A 21,270-nucleotide genomic window follows, 5' to 3' on the forward strand; every position below is an offset into this window, starting at 1 on the left:
ACTTGGGAAATTCCATCCTAATGGGCGGCTTCACGATCACAGTAGGAGTGGTTGGCGCAGACAAGCCTGAATCTAATAGGCCCTTACCTTTGGGTGTGGAACTTGTCCATAACTGTTGTGATGCTTCGGTGGCTGCAATCTTAACCTCCTTTCTCCATTTCTCATCTCTGCATAAAAGGCAGTTAACTACCCGTCTCTCCAACTCATCAAAAGACGTATTAAAGAAAGTCTCTAATTGTTGAAATTTACGGTCAACATATTCTCTTAAACTTTCCTCTCTGTTAATTGCACTCTCGAGTGAATTATTGAACTCTGCCTCCATATTATGAACCTTCTGTCTGATTGATTCAATGTCATGTTGCATTGTTTCAACATTTTCAAACATATTAACAACAGCAGGTGATTGTGCATTGCTTCCCCCATCAACATCATCAGGATTTACATCATGATCACCTTCATCAAGATACAATGAACTCAATAGGGATGAAACCTCAGGTACTCTTCTAAATCTAACCCACTGGGCTCTTGCTCCTCTCCCATGTTGTGTTAGAACAGATTAATCCAAAATCAACTCAAAAAGTTTGACTGAAACTATTCCCCGTACGGGCCACCATCTATAACAATCAACCCTTATGTTCATAAAATAAAAGCTGTGTTATACTCGAAAAACGGGTTCTTTGCAAATATAATAATTTCTTTACTTTTTTAAGTTAAAGAGAATAATCTCCTTGAAGGGACGTTGTCTATATAGATCTCTAATTATGGTACCCACGTTTAATACACAATCAGATGAACACAGAAATAGTTGATTTATCACGTGTTGTAACAATTGCACCACATCACATTTCCCCCGTATTGCATTTCATATATGACACAATCGCACAATAAACATCACAATATTACCCCCCTATACAATGTGGAAGTGTCCCCGTCGTGAACAGTTCGCTTAATTGCTCTGTTTCAGTGCTCAGTCCAAACAATCCACAATTCCGCTCAGCGCGCACCAAATAATAGTCCAAAAACTCCGCGACTCAATCGGCACAACTGCGCTCCTCCCATAGATATATACACTAGATGTCGCCTTGACTACTGCTGTTCATTGGAACGAATGCGTCAATCGAGACGGCATCTTGCTTCAGTGATCCACTCCTCTATAATGCATTAGCATCAATCTGGGCAAAGATCTAGCGAAAATTAAATCACCATAAATCGTCAAAATCTCAACCAATTATCTAGTTTTTTGGGTTGTTCCAACTGACAGGCATGTTTTTATGGTTGAGTCTAGAGAAAACTAAGCTTAAGACGATAATAAAGATACATTTTACCCGTCTAGCCCCATAGACTCCCATTCATTCTGCACTAGCTAGCGGCGGCCCCTAGAGGAACAATGAGTAAACTGCAACCAGGTTCGATACAATGAAAGTAAACAGGCTCTTCGTAGACAGGCTCTGGTTGAGGCCACATACCCCTCGTCTCGTTTACTCATGTAAGTTGTAATCTCACCAGAAGTTGCTGTAGATCTGTAGAACATTTACCTCTGCTACTACATAGGCTACGCCAGTCGTTACTTTTATAATCATGGGTCAGTGCCATGGGCAAATGAGATGTAGCTGAATTCATAAATGACAAAGCCATGAGAAAGGTGATTTTCTTACGTTTCAACAACAAAGAAGCCGATCTGCCATCATTGTGAGAAGTTCCCAAATTTGTCGCTAATCGCTAAAAAGGTTGTCTATCGCTGGGGATGGCCAAACGTCGCTAAATAGGTAACGCTGACAATACAGGAGAACTAGTTTAGCGCTTCAGATCCCTGTACCAAGATGGCGGCGGTGTTGACGCATGCTGAGAAGCAGAAGGCGACATCTAGTGTATATATCTATGCGCTCCTCCAAGCAATAATAGATCCACCATGCTTTCGCCTATTTCCCAGTTTCCACTTCCAAAGAAATCGCAGGCCCAACTCGCACAAACAAATAAAGGACACAGTCAGCTGCAGTGGCGTAACAAGCCAATGGTGGGCCCAGGTACGAGAGCGCTAAGCGGGCCCCATACCGACCAGGGCCGTTTCAAGGAATTTGGGGGCCCCAAGCAAAATGGACATGGAGGCCCCCACCCAGCCACCGCATGCAAAGCCTACAGGAACCACAGCATAGCCATACAGTTTAAATTCACCCACACTTTATATAAATAAAAAATGTTGACAAAAAAAGTTGTGCAAATACTGCTGTTGCATATGCTGTGCATTAGTTTTGAACATTTTGAACATTTGCAAAAACACCACCGTACCATAAAATCCAATGTCAGCTTCTTCCTCATGAATGGAGGATGAAGTTGATGGTGTACCTGGGAAAATAATTGAAAAAAAATCTGAGATTACCTGTGAAGTACGTTTGACCATTTCACTGTTAGCATATTGGAAATGGTCATTAACAGCTCAGCGAGAGAAATTCACTCTACCTTCATCAGTGGAGGTATCCTTAGGAAGAGCCTGAGGGCTGAGAAATGTAAGCAAAGCACCTTGAGGGAGAAAGAAAAGATACATTATGTTAGCATTTCCATATTTTTATATTTAGAAGGGATGCAGCTGCTTTCACAACTACCAATGCTTACTGTAAAAACATCCCAAGCTAATGTTATACATTGACCCAGGCCTACTTGTATCTTAACATAGCATTTAAGCATTCTGCTGTTTAAGAATTAGACAGACGCACCCCGTGCTTTAAAGACAGTAAACAGCTGGCGTGCATGAATACTGCTAGACATGAATGTTCCAGTCTGCTTTGATGCACGGAATTTATCGTGTGGTTTTCCTAACCCCCATTTGGTAAATAGATTATCACGGTCGATTAGTAGCCTATAGCAGAGAAGCTATGGCACCTTCATCAAAACCTATTACAAAGCTATAGAAATGTTATGTCATTAAATACGATAAACAGTGATTCTGGAACAGATCTGCGTCTTCCTTATCCCGTTAATAAACATATTACAGTATGTAACCATATTCCGTCCGTTGCGCTAGCAGCTAACTGTTCTAGTTTGTTACAAGCAGCATGGGCAGGCAGTTAACATAAAAAATGTTTTTGCTAGGCTAGCCTTCCTGCTGCGACATTACACCATTTGTACAAGACAAGTAGAGCTATTTTATCCAGTATAATGTATCACTTACCACTATCTTGTTTTTTCTTGTCATCCTCTTCCTTTCTCTTCTTTCTTTTCTGGCTTCCGGACGCATAACTCCGCTTCATTATGACTGCGAGGTTTTATATTTTCCCGGCAGCAGAGATCACAAACTTGGCTGGCTGCTGTCAGCGACTACTGAGAGGGGCCCCCTTGAGGGGGATCCCGGTATTGCCGGTAACAGTGTCGTTGCACTTTACTGCATTGACTATCAAAGGGGCGCTCACAGTTTGTCGTTGCATTTTATTCTTATCCAGTCGTTGTCTTGGGGCCCATGGCCAGCTTGGGGCCCCAAGCAATTGCTTGGTTTGCTTGCCTTCAAGCGATGGGCCTGATACCGACGAAGTTTGGCCCAGGATGAATTAGCTCTGATACATGCAATACACATTAAGGGTGACTTCAATTGTTTATGCAAAGGGCCTGAGGCACCGAAGTAGTTTAGTAGTTACAGATTACAATTTCAAATAAAAAACACACGACTACATATCCATTACATGTAAAAACATTAAAAAATTATTTTATTAACAGCCTGCAGGCCATGCAGGATAATCTAATATTACTGCATTAACATCAACTCGCATGGAATTATGGGAACACTCAATGCGCTTCTTCAACCCTCTGCTGAAACTGCAAGCGTAGATTGCTTGCTTATAAACTCGCACTGCGCAGAAACAAAACTTAATGTAGCCTAACTTATTTAACCGTCCAGAAACCAAATAAAATCATTCATATGCATACAACCCCCAATATGCGTGAATTAGGCCATTAGAAGAAGGCCATCTTACGAGCCTTTCGTTGTGCAAAATCGTCAACAGTGTTCCCAATATTTAATGCTCTGGCTCTCGTATTTTCAATGGACAGGATAGCTAACCCACGGAGCCTCTCCTGCCCCATGCTGCTTATTAGGTATAGGTCTTAATAAGTTTGAGTTTGGAAAAAGATCGCTTAGCTGTTGCCACAGTCACAGGCAATGTCAGAAACAACATGAGTAGGCCTACACACTTCCCCGAATGTGGATGTTACACTGTCATAATCTACCACCAGCATTTTGGCAAGTTGAAAAATAGATGACTTCTGTGAAATCTCTGCTTTAAAGCAAGACCTGAATGAGAGGAGTTGTGTTGGGAATGTCGGTGCAATGTCCCTGCTATAATGGTCTGACAAACGTCTTGCCTTTTCAAGCAGTTCATCATCACCTGCGAGTTGAAGGGTCATAGGACGTAAAGACTCACATGACAAGTTTCCCGCATACTTGCAAATCTTTGGGAGAGCTGACTGATTATGATGTCCAGAGTTGCATTAAATACCTGCACTTTGAAGTATCTCTCTGCATCGGTTAAGCGCTCGATCTTCCGATAGATCGTCAAAGTGACGCTTCACTCTCCGTGCTCTAAAATTCTAAAGTTCTAAAAAAAAAAAAAAAAAAAAAAGGAGGCAGGGCCGGGGTAGCGACGGGCCCCAGGAGGTCACGGGCCCTGGTGCGACTGCACTTGCTGCACCTACTATAGTTACGCCACTGGTCAGCTGGCTCACCGATACCGAAGTTACTCCAGGACGTGAAAGTAATCCAACAGAAGGTTGCGTGTATCACGATAGTCCATATAATCCAAAAGAAACGAACTTCCTGTAGCTTCTGTTAGACTCAAACAATAGTTTTCTCTAACAGCAATTTACTACGCGAAATTCATCCAGAGCGGCCTGCAGGCCCGCGTTCACTCTCACGGATTACAATAGTAGCTTTTTTTTTCGGCCTCCTTCGTTCATTCATAAAAAGACGGCGTCATTTGCCCACGTGACCATTCACATTTTACAAACATGCACCATTGACTAATGACATAAGCCACAAACCATGCAAAAATTAAAAGATAAACTAAAAATAAAAAATATGTTAACATTCCAACGACCCCAATCTACATTTAGTTAGAGGGAAACATTTCTTATTTGCATTAATGCACTCTTCACCATACATAATAATGCAAAATATACATTTTACAGAACAATTCCCTTTCTATTCATGAACACACATTTGTGTAACCGGTAGTGTTACAACGGTGCAGCCAGGATACCAAGTAGTGATGCAGTATGTGATGATAGACTCAATGGTACATCTGTACAAGTTGATTAACAGCTGTTGCGGGAGGTGGGCCTTCCTCAGGCACCTTAGGAAGTACATTCTCTGGTGCCCCCTCTTTGCCATGGCTTTGGTGTTGGTAGACCATGTCAGGTCACGGTAGACCATGTCAGGTCACACTAACAGTGTTGTACATAATTAATCTCTATCATCTACATAACTGCACAGAATACTGTACTCAATCTGCACTTTGGTATTTAATGCTTCTTTTGCACTTCTGGTTGGATGTCAACTGCATTTCACTGGCTCTGTATCTGTACTGCTACTGCTACTGACAAATGACAATAAAGTTGAATCTAATCTAATCTCATGAACAGCCAACACACCCATGAAATGAAAGATCCATTAGCAAATGGTGCCATTTGAGGGTGGAAACTTTGCAAAAAAAAAAGTCACATTTTTATTGATTTTATTATTTAATCTGAAGTAGGACATGTTAAACTATGAGAAAAAAATATCTGGCCAGCTCAATTACGGTATTAGTGTGGACGCCATTTAAAACCAATAAAAATACCACCCGGTAACAGAGGGGACAGTAACACAGGGGGACAAATTAGGCTAAAGTTGGCTATTATCACTCATGTGATGAACAACGCATGGTGACTGCACAATACAATTTTTAACACATGATTTAACCATATCTTCAATATGGTATAACGTGGCCTACTGGTAAGGGCATCGGGCTTGTAACCGAAGGGTTGCTGGTTTGATCCCCGACCAGTAGGAAAAATGTGGGTGGGGGAAGTGGTTGAGCACTGCTCTCCCATGCCCACATCCACAGCTGAAGTGCCCTTGAGCAAGGCACCTAACCCCTCACTGCTCCCAGAGCGTCGCTGTAACAGACAGCTCACAGCTCCGGGTTAGTGTGTGCTTAACCTCACTGTGTGTACACTGTGTGCTGTGTGTTTCACTATTTCACGGATTAGGATAAATGCAGACATTTATCACAAAATTTCCCTCACAGGATCAAAAGTGTTGATTAAAGAGAGACATTAACTCTGCTCCTTATAGGTGCCTTCCCCCAAAATGCATCCCACCTCCTGAGAGTCAGGTGACTAGAGATACATTCATGGGGCATGTCCAGAAGGATTTTCATCAGAGTAACATGGGGGGACAGAGCATATTTCAAGATTTAAGATATTAAAATATATTTTTTATTTAACAAATAGTATGTGGTAAGATATTTTATAAATAGTTATTTGCAATAATAGTTTAACACATGAAAATTGTTTGATTTCTTATATTTGCATGACATTTTAGAGTACTTGCACCACAGTCAGAGTAATTATTGTCGAGTTAATAAATCTTAAGGACATAAACCTTGTTTTACATAGTAGAAATGTGTTCCATTTTATAAACAAGCTTGAAAAAATAAGTATCAAGCCATTTTTACCCAACTTTTATTTGATCATGGGGACACAAATGGCACCATTTGCTAAGAATGATATGGAGTTGTAGTTGTATGGCAGGCATGGGCGTAGATTTAGGGTGGGACGCTCATGACTAGTCCTAACCAATATTTTAAAATGACAAAATTGTCCCCACCAATATTTTAGCGAACTCATTTGTGCTGCTGATCATTCCGACAGCCAGCACGACAGTACAAGAAACGTCGTCATTTGATTGGCTGAAAACCCAAGGGGGAGGGGGAAGGGTTATCTGACACGCATGCTGCACAGCACACACATTGCTTTATAGACCTCTCCAGAATATATCCCGCCTCCTAGCTTCCGTATCCATCCAACTTCCGGGCGTGGATTGTCTATGGGAAATAACATGGCGTTTTGAAAGATCGTACCTGTCAAACTCTGTAGGTGACAAAGTAGAAAAAGCTGCTGGGCAGGTTGGCCTACACACTTCTGCCATCTAGTTTCCACTGGATTTTTTTATTTTCGGTGCCGTTTAAGTAGTATAGTCTATAGTATACTACTTAAACGGCACCGACAATCAAAAAATCCAGTGGAAACTATATGGCAGAAGTGTGTAGGCCAATCTGCCCACCAGCTTTTTCAACTTCGCTACCTACAGATGTTTTACCGGTATGATATTTCGAAACGCCATGTTATTTCTCATAGACAATCCACGCCCGGAAGTTGGATGGATACGGAAGTTACGGAGGCGGGACTTATTCTGGTAGTCAAGCGAGCGGGTGTGTCAACGACAACGGTACGTTACCAGGGCTGTCTGTCAATACATAGGCCTACCCCATAAAAGGCCAGAGTGAAACATTTTAATATTCCCTTTTCCCTTCAGCTTACATACAAACCCCTTTTTGTGGTGTGTAGATCAGCTATGCCACCCAAGAAGAAGAAAGGGGACATACGAAGCTTTTTCATAAAGCAGAGTGTAACTAAGCAAAATAACTAGCCACACAAGCTAGCAGTGATAGTGACCAGGCTTTCAAATTATGCAGATTCTATTATGTGGAAAAATAGTATTAACTGGTGATAGCATATGTTACCCAGGATATTGTTAAAGATAAACCTAGCTTCTGTAATCTTTCAACCAAGGTCAGGAGTATTGATTAGGGGTGTGCAGCACGGTCGCATAGAAGTCGCGCTATCACAATAGATGTTATTACCAAGTCACTGAATGTTAATTAGCCTACCTTAAGTTAGAATCTTGGAAGTCACAACCAGTGTTGCCACAGTTACCTTGAAAAAGTAATCTGATTACTGATTACTGATTACTCCTTTAAAAAGTAACTTAGTTACTTTACTGATTACTTGATTTTAAAAGTAACTAAGTTACATTACAAGTTACTTTATTAGTTACTTTCAGCAGCTGCCGACAACACCCCCACCACCTCAACATATAAATGATAACCGGTTTTGCCAATACTCACTATACAGGAAGTGCATTTTAACAGTAATGTCAGCAATGTATAGCAGACATACCAACCTAACCTACTTAGATACTGAAATTCAGATGTTTGTTCAATAATGTCTAAGTACACCAAATAAGGAAGGCCTATTGATAGAAATTGATGTTATAGTAAAATATGTTGATTTTTTTTTTTCATGTAGCCTTGGCAACTAGCCATCTTGAATAGGCCTGAGTAATATGCAAATGAAATTACACTTGTTAAACTCACCTCAACAAGTCTTTTTCAGTCATTTAACCCGCCGTGAGCAATGCTAAAGTCGCTGTTACAAACAGTGCAGTGTGCAAGACTATCATTATGTTTTAATCTTATGAGACAATTGGGTACACTTTTGTGTAGTCTGATGTGAAATGGTTCTTAAATCGTCCTTTTTGAGGGGCACTGACGCTGCCATGACGCTCCTGTTTATAGATACACTGACTGAACTGATTAATTAAGTTTGGGAGAAAAGAGATATAAGCACGTCTTACACTGAAAACTGAATGGTTGATTTAGCAAAACAGACCAGGATGCTCTCTGTCTTGGATGCGCTTCAGGCACAAACGCACCACTCCTCTCTCTCTCTCCCTCTCCGTTGTGTGCGCGTTAAACTCATATGCACACGCGATTTGAATCCGGTCTGGCTTGCGTGATCTTGTTCGCTCTAGGTTCCGGGAGATTTTATGTAATTTGCGGGCGTCAGGACCCTAGTGGAAATTCCAGTAGAAAATCCAATAGGAAGCCTATTGGTCTGAACTGGTCTGAAATGGTCTGTACTGGTTGCAACTGGTTCCAACTGGGTTTTTGATTTTCTACTGGTTTACCCAGTTAGTAACACCAGTTGAAACCATTTAAATACCAATAGAACCAATAGAACTTTTGGACTGGGGATGCTCACCAGTTCAATCCAGTTGAAACCAGTTGAATGTAACTGGTGTCTGCAATTTCAATGGTTATGGGTCTCAATTGGTTCAGTAACTGGTCTCAACTGGTCTGGCAAACCAGAAGTAAACCAATTTACAATTTTACAATGAATGGACAATGGATAGGACATTTCAATTTACCTTGGGCTATTATGTGAAAAAAATAACAATACTGTTTACATTTCTGCATTGAATAATAGCCTATGCAAAACCGTGCTATTTTGAGCCCACTACGTATTTTACATATTTTAACAACACAATTCAGAAAACTTAACACAAAAACGGGTAATGTAAATGACAGAAACACCAGATTTGAGTTTGATATGTAATTTATTTTTCTTTTCTTACTTCACCATAGTCTCGCTCATAAAAATTGGGAAATGTACATACATACAGTTTATCAGTGTGGTTAATAATTAAGCATTTACTTACAATTTCACTTGGTGACACAATCATGTTTTTATCTGTGAGTTATATGCATTGTGTTTAGATATAGATAGATAGATAGATAGATACTTTATTGATCCCCAAGGGGAAATTCAAGATTTACAACTTTGTAACCAAGATTGAAAGATTTAGGCTACTTAAGTTACAAGTAAGAATTTGATTGATTTCTCCAAATGTATTGTTTGTTAATTGCATTCTGGAATTGTTTTTTTCTTTTTTGCATCTACAGTAGCCTACCCTCCAGAATTATTGGCATCTCTGCTAATCTATCTGTTGGTAATTTATTGTAATCTCACATTGAAAACAAATAGGAAAAATCCAACCTTGAAGTTAAGCAAATGTATTTTGAGAAAAAGGAAAATCTCATGAAGAAATACATATTTTTAACAAAAACACGTTGCTCACAATTATTGGCATCCCTGAAAAATGTATTTTCCTATCTAATTTAAATTTATTTAAGTTAATCAGAGTGTCTGTGAACTTTCTGAAGTAGTTCATGACTTTCTTTTTCACTATGGTATGAAAATAAAGTCACACTGAGGCTAAATCCTCTAGTCATTTCTCAACATCGGAAAGACAAGATAATACACTAAACTTAAATAAAAAGAAAGTGTGTTGACATTTGTAAGTCAGAGAATGTCTATGAAAACTAGGTACTTTGTTTAAAATGGACAAAGACCCATGGTTATCTTGTCCACACGTACAGTATGGAGGATGGTAAGATAGGCAAAACATTCCATAAGAACCACTGTTGGAGAGTTACAGACAAAGGTGCCATCTTGGGGGTCAAAAAAAGTCCCCCCAAAAATCTTCAAAAGTTACCTCATTGCTAATAGCTTATTTAGAGGGCATGCCAAGTAAAAGCCTGTCCAGTCATTTAATTACCAAATATAAATGGCAGGAGTTACTGAATGGTACAGTGACTCTGTCTGGAAGTGTGGTCTATTGTCAGATGAAATGAAAATTGTGCTCTTTGGCTAGAAACACTTTAGGTGTGTTTGGCATACATAGAAGAATGACTATACTGAAAGGAACCCCGTGCCTAATAAGAATTATGGTGGAGGGGCTGTGCTATTGTGGGGCTGTTTTTATTCCCAAAGGCCGTGGGAACCTAATTAAGGTGCATGGTATCATGAACACCAAGAAAAAACTAAACATTTTCAAATAAAAGGAAATCTGTCAATCTCTGCCAAGACACTAAAAGTTGGTCATGATTGGATCATTCATCAGGTCAATGAACCAAAGCAAACATCCAGATCAAAACAAATATGGTTTGCTGAACACAAAATCAAGCTTCGGACATTGCCATCTCAGTCCCCTGATCTAAACTCCATAGAAAAACAGTGGGGTGAGTCAAAGAGGAGAATGCATAAGTGTGGACCTAGGAATCTGGACGATCTGGGGAGATTTTGTAAAGACGAACGATCTTAAATCCCTTGCTTTGTATTCTCCAACTTTATGGGGTGTCATAGGTGAATATTACAAGCTGTTTTATTGGCAAAGGGAGGCTTAAGAAGGTATTACAAGCAGGGGTGCCAATAATTATGAGCGACATGTTTTTGTTAAAAAATATTTATTTCTTTGAGATTTTCCTTTTTCTCAAAATAACTTTTTTTTTCATTGTGAGATAAATCACCAACAGATTATGGGCTGTATTTTGCACCCTGGTGCATGGCGTAAAACTCGTTTTCCAGCCGGCGCAAAGTTTAATTCCTTATTTTGCACGTTGATTTTTTAAACAATGCGCCCAGGGGTGTGGCAATTAACAACCGAGGGAATGGCCTAGCGCATTGTCTAAAAATCGCTATTGTACACCTGGTCAGAAGTCTATGGCGAGTTGTTTGTATGTTATTTTAAGAGCGCATTGTCAATAGTCATATGCTAAAATGGTATTATTTGAAATGCATTTTTTGAAAATACTAGCAAGGTGTTCCTTAATATGAATTTGTGAATTATTTGTGTGGCTGCACCTCTTGTTCCTTATACAATATCCACCTTCTTCTTCATCTTCTTCATGTCTCTGTTGAAAAAACATAGAAATCCTTGAGTTTCATTAGACTGAAATGAACAGCATCAGATCATTCTGTCACATTCCTGTCAAAGATATCAATTTTATTAGATTGCAGTAGGCTAATTTATTCTTCTTATAGAGTCCTAAATTGCCATCAACAGACTGTAGGCTACCTTGGTCTGGTCTGTACAGGTGTTGGTCTTGGTCTTTCTCCATCTTGAATTCCTGGGAATTCAGGACACTCTCTGTGGTCCAAAAACTGTTTGTAAGTCCTTGAGGTCATTTCTTGGATATGCATAGGCCTATAAATACAAATATGAGTAAATGAACACAGACCTGCTTATATTGGATGTTTATAATATGTTTATAATTACAAAACTTTTTAGAAATGGAAAACGATCACGTGCTTAGTGACAATGTGGCCTAATCTGTCCAGTCATGAATTCAAGTAGGCCTACGAGCCACGAAAAGATAACACTGGCTGCATTAACGTAGCCTACTGCACGAGCCTGAAACTACCAAATTCTCACGCGAAAATAAGGTCACGCGCACATAGGCTACTATTTAAATTACAGCACTCTAGAATTACTAACGTTAATAACGTATTGTGTGCATACTGCATAGCCATAGCGAGTACAGCTTAACGTACAATAGTGGAAGCTATACATTTTAACTTTAAAATGTTTGCCCTAGTAACTTACGATATTTAGCAGACAATTAGAAGTGCTATAGAAGAATTGTTTCCTGAGAGGACATTAAGGACTTCAACGTTAACGCAGCAAAACAAATCCCTTGTTTGACGTGGTGGGTGATGTGGTCTACCACCAAGCCCAAATGCTACTGCTCTTGTCTGGTAAGTATGAATAACACACACTACAGTCCATGTGTATAAAAGGCTTACATAGACTTTATAATGTCATTATTAATTTAGCTCTCTGATACGGTGTAGTAACAAATACTAGACTCTGTTAGCGCTAACGTTAGCTAGCGTTACGTTAGCATAGCCGTCAGACAGGCTCATGCATAAATCTGGTTCCAAAGGTAGCTAACTTAACTTAGCGGTTAGGTATGACACATTTGCTGAGTGTAGGCTTATGAAACGTCCACTAGCCTGATCGCTTACCTTCAGTTACATGAAGTCATCATGAGCAGTAGGGGTGACAGCTTGCTTGGGTTACCTTATGTCCTGTTGATACAGACGGTCGCCGCACTAACGTTAATGTTGTGTCAGGCGGTCGCCTCTCTTATTAACGTTACATGTGGACTGTAGCCTATCATCTAACAAATAACTAGGCTCACACATTGTAACCACTGTAGACATATGAGTGTAGGCTAGGCCATGGTAGGCCTTTGCTGTAGTAGGCCTAATGATTTTAACTAGTTCAAAATAATATAGGCCTATTATATATAAGATAATGCACAATGTAGGCCTGACTGTCATTCTGACTTCCTGTTGTGCTAGTGTTCTCCTAGTATATCTTTTTGTGTCAAGTAATTACATTAATTGTGTCAATTAATCATACTCTTATTTTTCCACATTCTTATAACAAAAACAGTGCTTGCACTGATGATGCCCCTGCACTGTTTACTTTTGCACTACCACCATTGCACATACTCCACCATAGCACCAATCAGGGTCAATGTATCATAGGTGCAGTCCCTACTGGCACTATCAGGCCTAGTAATCCTCACTCTTAACTTTTATATAACTGGGTGATTACATTTATTGTATGTGTGTGAGATATGTGTGTATGTACTGTATAAGTTGCTGCATATCTAAAATTGCCCTCTGGTATCTATCTATCTATCTATCTATCTATCTATCTTTCTATCTATCTTTTTGTATTACAGAGGATGAGGACAATCTGAGGAAGCAAATGGAGCTCAAAAGACCTCCTGTGCCCAAGATCAGGCAAGAGCCTTTGTTGGCCAATGAGAAAAGAAAAGAAAACAGCCTTCCATGGCACCAAAAAAGTAAGCCTGCCATTCACTAACACAGCACTAAGCCTGCTAATACCTTAGCATTTGTGAAAAAGCAATAAGAAGATTTGCATCCCCACAACATTTACAGTTTTTCCTCAGTCACTTTGATGCTTTTCTCACATCACTATTAACATTTGCACAGCAGTTAGTGAATATGTACGCTTCACATTTGCAATTTGTTCAGAGGAAGGAGAAATTGCTACTATGATGTGCACAAATGAATAAATGTTGTGGAGGTTGAACTAATAGTTGTGAATAGTTAGAATTTTTATTCCTGATCTGAGAAAAGCACCAAAGCAACTGAGGAAAACTGCAACACTGTCTTAAGTTGCAATTTGCCACTTTGTCACTAACAAGCCCAAAACGGCACATTGTATTTCAATCACCTCTCAGATAATTAAGACACATGAAAGAGAAGGGGACAGACAATTCATGCAGAAAATAATAGGAAAAAAAAATAGCTGCCAAGAAAAGGAAACCCCTTTGTCAAAAGTCAGATTTGGTAAGTTTGCTTTCTTTAATGTAAAGTTAAGGCTAAACAAGGCTAAGATAAATAGTATTAAACGGGATACATAACAACATACCAAATAGAACTGCAGTCTTTACGAAAAACGAACCCTTTACAAAGGTATTTATTTACAGGACGCAACCTTTGTGAGATCACCCATCCCCCCAAAAAAGAAACTTCTCAAAAAAAATGAAACAGCCTCAGAGTTTCAGGTAAGACTTCTACAGTCATTGACCATATATTTGATGAATGATGATAAATACATATTAGTTTACTGAGGTTTTTGTCATATAGCATGGTGTGGAGGGATCTACCAACCAAGTGGCTCTGGTCCCCTCTGAGTTTGAGGTAAGACTTCCTCACACAATGCCCATATCTTCAAACCTTCATGACACACAACACAGGCAGGGGCAGCTGTGGCCTACTGGTTAGGGGTTCGGGCTTGAAACCAAAGGGTTGCCAGTTCGATCCCCAACCAGTAGGAAAAATGTGTGCAGGGGAAGTGGTTGAGCACTGCTCTCCCATGTCCACATCCACGGCTGAAGTGTCCTTGAATATGGCACCTAACCTCACTGCCTCCCGAGCGCCACTGTAGCAAGGCAGCTCACTGCTCCGGGTTAGTGTGTGCTTCACCTCACTGAGTGTGTTCATTGGACATACAAGTAAACGATAAGAACAGAAAAGAAGCAATCAGCAAAAAATCTTATTGGTTGTTTTTAGGATGCTTTGGAGGGAGTCGGACCATCCAGTCGGAATCCCACATTCTTTGATGCTGAGGTAATGAAATGCTTATCATGTCCATTTGCAATTGTGGGGATATATCCCATCTTTACTATTGCTTTAGATGGATCCAACTATTATAAACTGCATTTGAATATACTAAGGTTTTTGTGTTTATAGGACTTTTTGGATGTCTCTGATGACAAGGTAAAGTGCTTTGCACATGATGACTGCATGTTAAGTTTTTTACAAGAAAATGTGTATGGTTTTACAGAAAAACAGATTCTGATGACCCTTTGTGCTGACATAAATTACATACTTTATTTTTACTTCGCATTTAGGATTCTGATGTATCAGATGATGGTGTTGTTCCCCAAAGGATGTTTGGAAACATCAAAAAAGCTTACCAGCAATTAAAGACCAAAAACAAAAAAAGACCTCAAACAAAGGTAAATTCAAGATCTTATCTTACACGCACACGCTCAGCTTGTGTAAGAAAGGATAACTATTTGAGTTGTTTTGTTTTTTGTGTTTTTCTCTCAAACGTGTTAAATGACAGATACAAAGATTTGGAAACACAAAAATAAAAAAAGAGAGGGATGGTCTTTGGGCAACCATAGAGGCAATTCATACAAACACTTCCCGAGTGTTGGGAGGTCAGCCTATGGGTGAGTGAATAATAATGCAATAAAAAAATGCAAGTTCAAATGCAATCTCTTTAAAAGACGTGTATTGAATCAAACTGATTAACAATATGTTTTGTCAATATCCTGTGCAGCCCAATCGGAGTCGCAGATCACTGTATGTCAAGGCTATGCTTGGTTTGGTAAGCTATGGTTTGAATGTACCTTGCCATCGCCTCCCTGCTCAGATGGCAAGATACATTCAAACCATAGCTTACCAAAACAGTTACAGCAAAACCTCCCCTCACTCCTGAGAAATATCAGGCAGTAAAGGGTTTCAATTCATTCACGTTTAACAGAGAACCGATTCTATTTCTATTAAAAAATATAACAAAACAAAAACATGAACATGAATTGTTTCTGATATTTTTGTTTTTGTTTTTCAGACACATTCAAGTGATGGCTTGTGGACAATGGCGTAGGAGAAGCTGAGGTGGCTGTACGCCACAAGAAAATAGGAGTATTCATTTCAGAAAAAAATCATAGATCTTAACAGAAAAAAATAAAAACCGCCTTAATCATACCTTTTGAAATATGTTGTTCTTTGTTAATTGTTCTGGGAGTAGGTATAATAGTAGGAAAATAGAATTGCACATTTTAAAAAAGGAGAAGTTGATAATTGAAAACATTTGTAGGCCTATGTAAAACAACTAGAGTTTTAAGCTGAGTCATATCTATTTTTGTTTTTCTAAAGTACAAACCTGTTGTCACCAGTTAAAACCATTACAGACCAATTCACACCAGTTAAAAAATATAATATAATCTTAAACCAGTTCATACCATTTAACACCAATTCATTCAACCAGTAGGTTTCTTTAACTGGACCTTACCAATACAATCCAGTAGAGACCAGTTACCCACCAGTAAAAAAATATAATATAATCTTAAACCAGTTCATACCATTTAACACCAGTTCATCAACCAGTAGGTTTCTTTAACTGGACCTTACCAATACAGTCCAGTAGAGACCAGTTACCCACCAGTAGAAGTGTTCCAATTTCCATATAAAAACCAATAAAACCAGTTGAAGTTTTTACTGGTTTCCAACTGGTTTCCCAATGATTTTCTACTGGTTTCCTACTGGATCTCAACTGGATTCCTACTGGATCTCAACTGGATTTTCAACTGGATTTCTACTGGAATTTCCGCTAGGGGAAGCCGCTATCAATATGTGGGAGACTCCCAAAACTTCGGGAGACTTGGGATGTCTAGCTAGTATGTGCAATGTACCTTAATGTTGTCATGTTTAGCTGACACAAACTCAAAGTAATGACTGATGAAATGTGCATCTCTCTCTCCCTCCATTGTTGTTTACGTTTGTGTCGCTGCGTGGTTTTACACGTGAATTGTGCTCATGCTGAAAACGTGAGCATAGCCTACATGACATTAATCCCCAAGACAAGAAGAAAGAAAAGAATATATGTTTTTACTAAGGAAAATTACAAAAATAGTAACGCACAGTAACTTAGATAAGTAACTTTAATCTGATTACTGGTTTGTAAATAGTAGCGCGTTAGATTACTCGTTACCGAAAAAAGTGGTCAAAATAGACTAACGCGTTACTAAGTAACGCGTTACTGGCATCACTGGTCACAACAAACATTGGATCTGGACATTTTTCGTTTCTATTCTGTTTATGTTATGTATTTCTGAGTGTAGCCTAGGCCTACACAATGCAGAGAAATAAAAGGGAGACCCAAATTTGTTTGAAGGACTGTCATTGCATTGTTATGACACATGCTGTAAAAACGTGTTGGCAATGTGAATAAGTTAACACTGTTGGTTGTTCAAATATAATGAATCATTATTTGATAAATAATATCCAAATAACACTATCATATACAATATGGTAGGAGGGTTAAACTCGCTAGCCAAAGGATAGGCTACAAAATGAATGAACCACTTTGTATGCAGGAAAGACAGCATCAAACCACTACAGATGGATGGCAGGTTGAGGAAACAGCATCAGAGCTTCAGGTGAGGTTCTAATTATTAGCCTATGTCAAATTGTCAATTCAGTTGGAGTCAGGAGCATTGCTGTACAATATTATGAGATGGAGTAGATTCACTTCTGTATTGTGATATTCTGTATTGCCAACAGTCTGAAATAACAAAGGAAATCGCCATTAAGGCACTGGTATCTTACAACAAAAGAATTCCAATTACAGTTAAGCAAATACAAATATAATTTAGAGTCGCATAAATTCATAGACATATTCAATCCTAAACTATGGTGCATTTCCATACTCTGTAACATAAATAAAATACTATATATATATACTATATTATATTATGACTATATAATCTGGGCAAATTTAAAATTTAAGATATGCTTAGCTTCTGTTATCTGAGAAACAAAATTGGCATCTAGTGGTCAAACATTTATTTACGTTTAAACAATTGTTTTCGTCTGCACATATTTCTCTCCAGTCGGAGATGCTAGTTTAACTTTAGAGTACTATAAATAATGAAAGAGGCTATTGTCTATTGACAGTCTTGTCAGTAAAAGTTAACTTTTCAGCCGGGGGGGTTTGGGGGATTGGATGTCCCCACCAAAGCTGAGACCAAACCTACGCCCTTGATGGCAGGATATACGTAGGTTCGTACATGAACACAATATGCATGAATACTAAGGCAGGACATAATAGAGCCTAAGTTTGGTGGTGATATAGGTAGTGGAAAGCTACGTCAAGACAGGAACTCTGAAATGGACGAGACCTCTCTGATGAAGCGAAATTGAATAAACTAATCACATGCAAACAGTGTTAAATTCTGATCTATCTATCTATCTTTTATTAATTAACTCTGAAATGGGTGAGACCTCTCTGGTGAAGTGAACTTCGGCCTGGTGACTTTTGACTCTCTTTGACTCCCTTTCACGTTGTGTGTCTGACCTCGCTCTATCGGCTAAATTCGCTGTCAAACTCATACCCATAGTCTATGATTGTTCTTACATGAATACCATATTTAATATACATGTAGTTTTAGAGCCATATGGTCTTGCAGTATTCTATCAGGACAGATAAGAATCATATAGCCCCACATCTTCACATACCCTTCACCATACCTAGAGATTGGCATGGGGTACTTTCCATAAGATCATCTCTCAATACAAATCAAACCAAAACTATTAGGCTAACTGATATAAAACCATGCCAATATCTATATTCCAAAGGCCAAGGGAAATTTATCAGGATGCATATTATCCTGGATCCATGAAATAATTAGCATTCAAAAATAAGACTCTGCCTGCCTTTATGGGAATTTAACATAGGGGTGTGTACATACATACTGTATGCCCACTGTATTTTAAGGAAAAAACATTTCTTTAATTACAATACATTATTCACAAATAAAAGTGGTGTCCTTTGGATTTTTCCTCATTTAAATTAAGTCATTAAGATCAATTTAAGATCAATCAAAAGAGGATTTTTTTATTCCTCTTTTTAGTCAACATGGGTGTTGTAACTTATGCACACCACTGTATGTGTTTTCAACAGGACTTTTCCATATGGGCACACATGACTACAGTATGCCCACTCACAACAATCACAATAAACCCATGAATGAGTACCTCTCATCACTCAGTAAAAACACACAAACAAATCCACACCTCACACATGGGAAGAGTATCGCTTACTGTTGTTGTTTTTTATTGGGTTAAATGGAGGAGATGATGGGAGACATCAGTGGTTGAGGGAGGGGAGAAGAGGAGGGCAGAGAGAGAGAGAGAGAGAGAGAAAGGAGGAGACGTTTTTTGTTAAGATTACTCTACATATCCAAACTTGTTGCGACATCAGCATCACCTGCTTTTGTTCATCATTTTACCCACAATTCCACCTGCCTAAAGGCTGGGGTTCTATTGGAGAGTTCTCCTCTCCATGCCCCCTTAGCCAAACCTCCTGAACCTGACCTACCAGGTGCCCTCTTCCTTTGTGTAACTAACTACCACCTCTCTCAATCTCTCTATCTCTCCCTCTTTTCCAGTTTGTGTACAGCCTCCATTGAGCAGCTGAGAGAGGAGGAAGTGAGAGATTGGAGTGCAGAGGAGGGTTGGAAGCAGTTCCCCTTCCCCCTCTCCGGACCATATGTTCTGCTCGCCAGCATCTCCCCTCCAGTGCACTGGCCTGTACACTGCCTCCTGGCACGGTCTGCTGCTCTCTCTGGCCAAAACATTAACACCGGGCAAGCAGAGGAGAGCTGGTGCTGACTTTTCCCATAATGCATTTTACCGGGTTAAATGCTTCTAACGGCTACTGTAGATTTGAACCCCCCTCCCCCACCCCCCTTGCCCTTCTCTGAAAACACAAACCAGAACAAAATTACATTAGAGAATTTATTGATTTTTTTGTTTTGTTTTGTTTTGTTTTGTTTTCAAACTTGAAAGGCCATAACTTTTTCAAGACATACAAAAAGTCATTACATTTTTTTTGCTGAATGATCTCTTTCTCTTTAAGTAGTCAGTATTGAGGATAACTCTGAGGAATCACATTTCAAAAGTTATCTCTTATCTTACACAATTGTTTTTCTGGACGGTTCACATATATTTGCTGATGTGGGACAGGGTACAAATTGATGGGAGATGTTATTGTCTGACCTCCACAGTAGTCTTGTTCAAGACACTTGGGGTCACAAAGGATCACAAAGGCATAGCAGTCATTTGACATTTGGGCACAGTAACATGGTGGCCCTCTAAACTTGGATGACTATGGCAGCAGTTAGACATATGTATGGTAATAATCGTAGCATGCATTAGAGCTTGCACATACACACACACACCCACACACACACACACAAACACTCATTCACACACACACACACACACACACACACACACACACACACACACACACACACCAGCCTCAGCAAACACATTTTTTTGTTTGTTTATTTTTAAATACATATATATGTATTTTCTTCCCTTTTAGAAAACGGAAACTCCTCAAAGCAGAGAGGAGAAGAGAGGCAGGGCAGTAGCTCAAGGTCTGATGTTGCCTGTCTGATATGGCCAAAGCGACAAGGGGAAAGAACGAAAAAGAAAAAGAGTGAGAGACAGACTGAGGAAGAAGAAGAAAAAGAGGGAGAGGAAATGGACATTTTCAAACAGTCCTCTGTACCAAATCGTTCTGCATTCACTCTCTGTTGGGGGGCTCTGTATTTTTGCTAGGGACATCTGGGTTTACAGGGATAATAGGTATCGAGGGTGGCTAAAGGAGCCAGGGGGAAAAACAAAGGATTAAAGAAAAGACTGAAAGCCAAGAGGGGAAAAAAATAGGGGAAAGATAAGGAGGAAGCGAAAGAGAAAGAAAGAAAACAAGAAGGTGAGAGAGGAAAAGAAGAAAAAGCAACGGGGGGTGTTTATAAGTCGCTCTCGCCGTACAGAGCGCTGGAGAAGGAGATGTAGTCGAGGGCTCCTGGGGGGCCTTCGGCGCCGATGTACTTGGTCATGCGGCTGATGCAGTACTCGGCCTGCTCTGGAGGCAGCTCTCTGCGCAGCTCATCCACCGTAATGAAGGGCTGGGGGGGGGGGTAAGAGAATAGGGGCAATTAGCAGGTTAGGTCAACGTACTGTAATCCTCATAATGGACCATTTGATATAAGCTGGTTAAAGAGTACAGACACATGGCTTGCTACTAAAGATCTGTTTTGATGCTGCACAGCTGTCATCAACACACTGTTAAGCTGCATGACGAGTAATATAAGCAGACCAAATGCTAAGTGGTCTGCACATACGCGAGCCAGGCTACTTCTGCATGTGTGTGTGTGTGTGTGTGTGTGTGTGCTTGTGTGTGTGCGTGCGTGCGTGCCTGCATGTGTGTGTATC

General features: G+C 39.7%; 1 protein-coding gene and 1 long non-coding RNA gene across 2 annotated transcripts in view; one reads left to right on the plus strand and one right to left on the minus strand.

Moving 5' to 3' along the window:
* The first annotated feature begins 15,196 nt into the window (after positions 1-15,196).
* Positions 15,197-16,599, plus strand: LOC143127409 (uncharacterized). The gene is made up of 3 exons (XR_012987607.1): positions 15,197-15,212; positions 15,323-15,431; positions 15,833-16,599. It is a non-coding gene; the product is annotated as an uncharacterized LOC143127409 (long non-coding RNA).
* A 2,472-nt stretch (positions 16,600-19,071) lies between these two features.
* The window catches only part of actn3b (actinin alpha 3b), a 41,088-nt gene continuing 38,889 nt past the window's right edge, over positions 19,072-21,270 (minus strand). Inside the window, exon 21 of the mRNA XM_076288898.1 lies at positions 19,072-20,963. Coding sequence (XP_076145013.1) covers positions 20,805-20,963 — 159 coding nt within the window. The 3' untranslated portion in view covers positions 19,072-20,804. The remainder of the gene's footprint in view (positions 20,964-21,270) is intronic.

This window comes from Alosa pseudoharengus, unplaced genomic scaffold, assembly GCF_046254945.1.
Source record: "Alosa pseudoharengus isolate Yale_2024_CS ecotype anadromous, Long Island Sound unplaced genomic scaffold, YU_APseudo_1.1 YU_APseudo_1.1_scf_17, whole genome shotgun sequence".
In the NCBI taxonomy this organism is placed as follows: Eukaryota; Metazoa; Chordata; class Actinopteri; order Clupeiformes; family Clupeidae; genus Alosa; species Alosa pseudoharengus.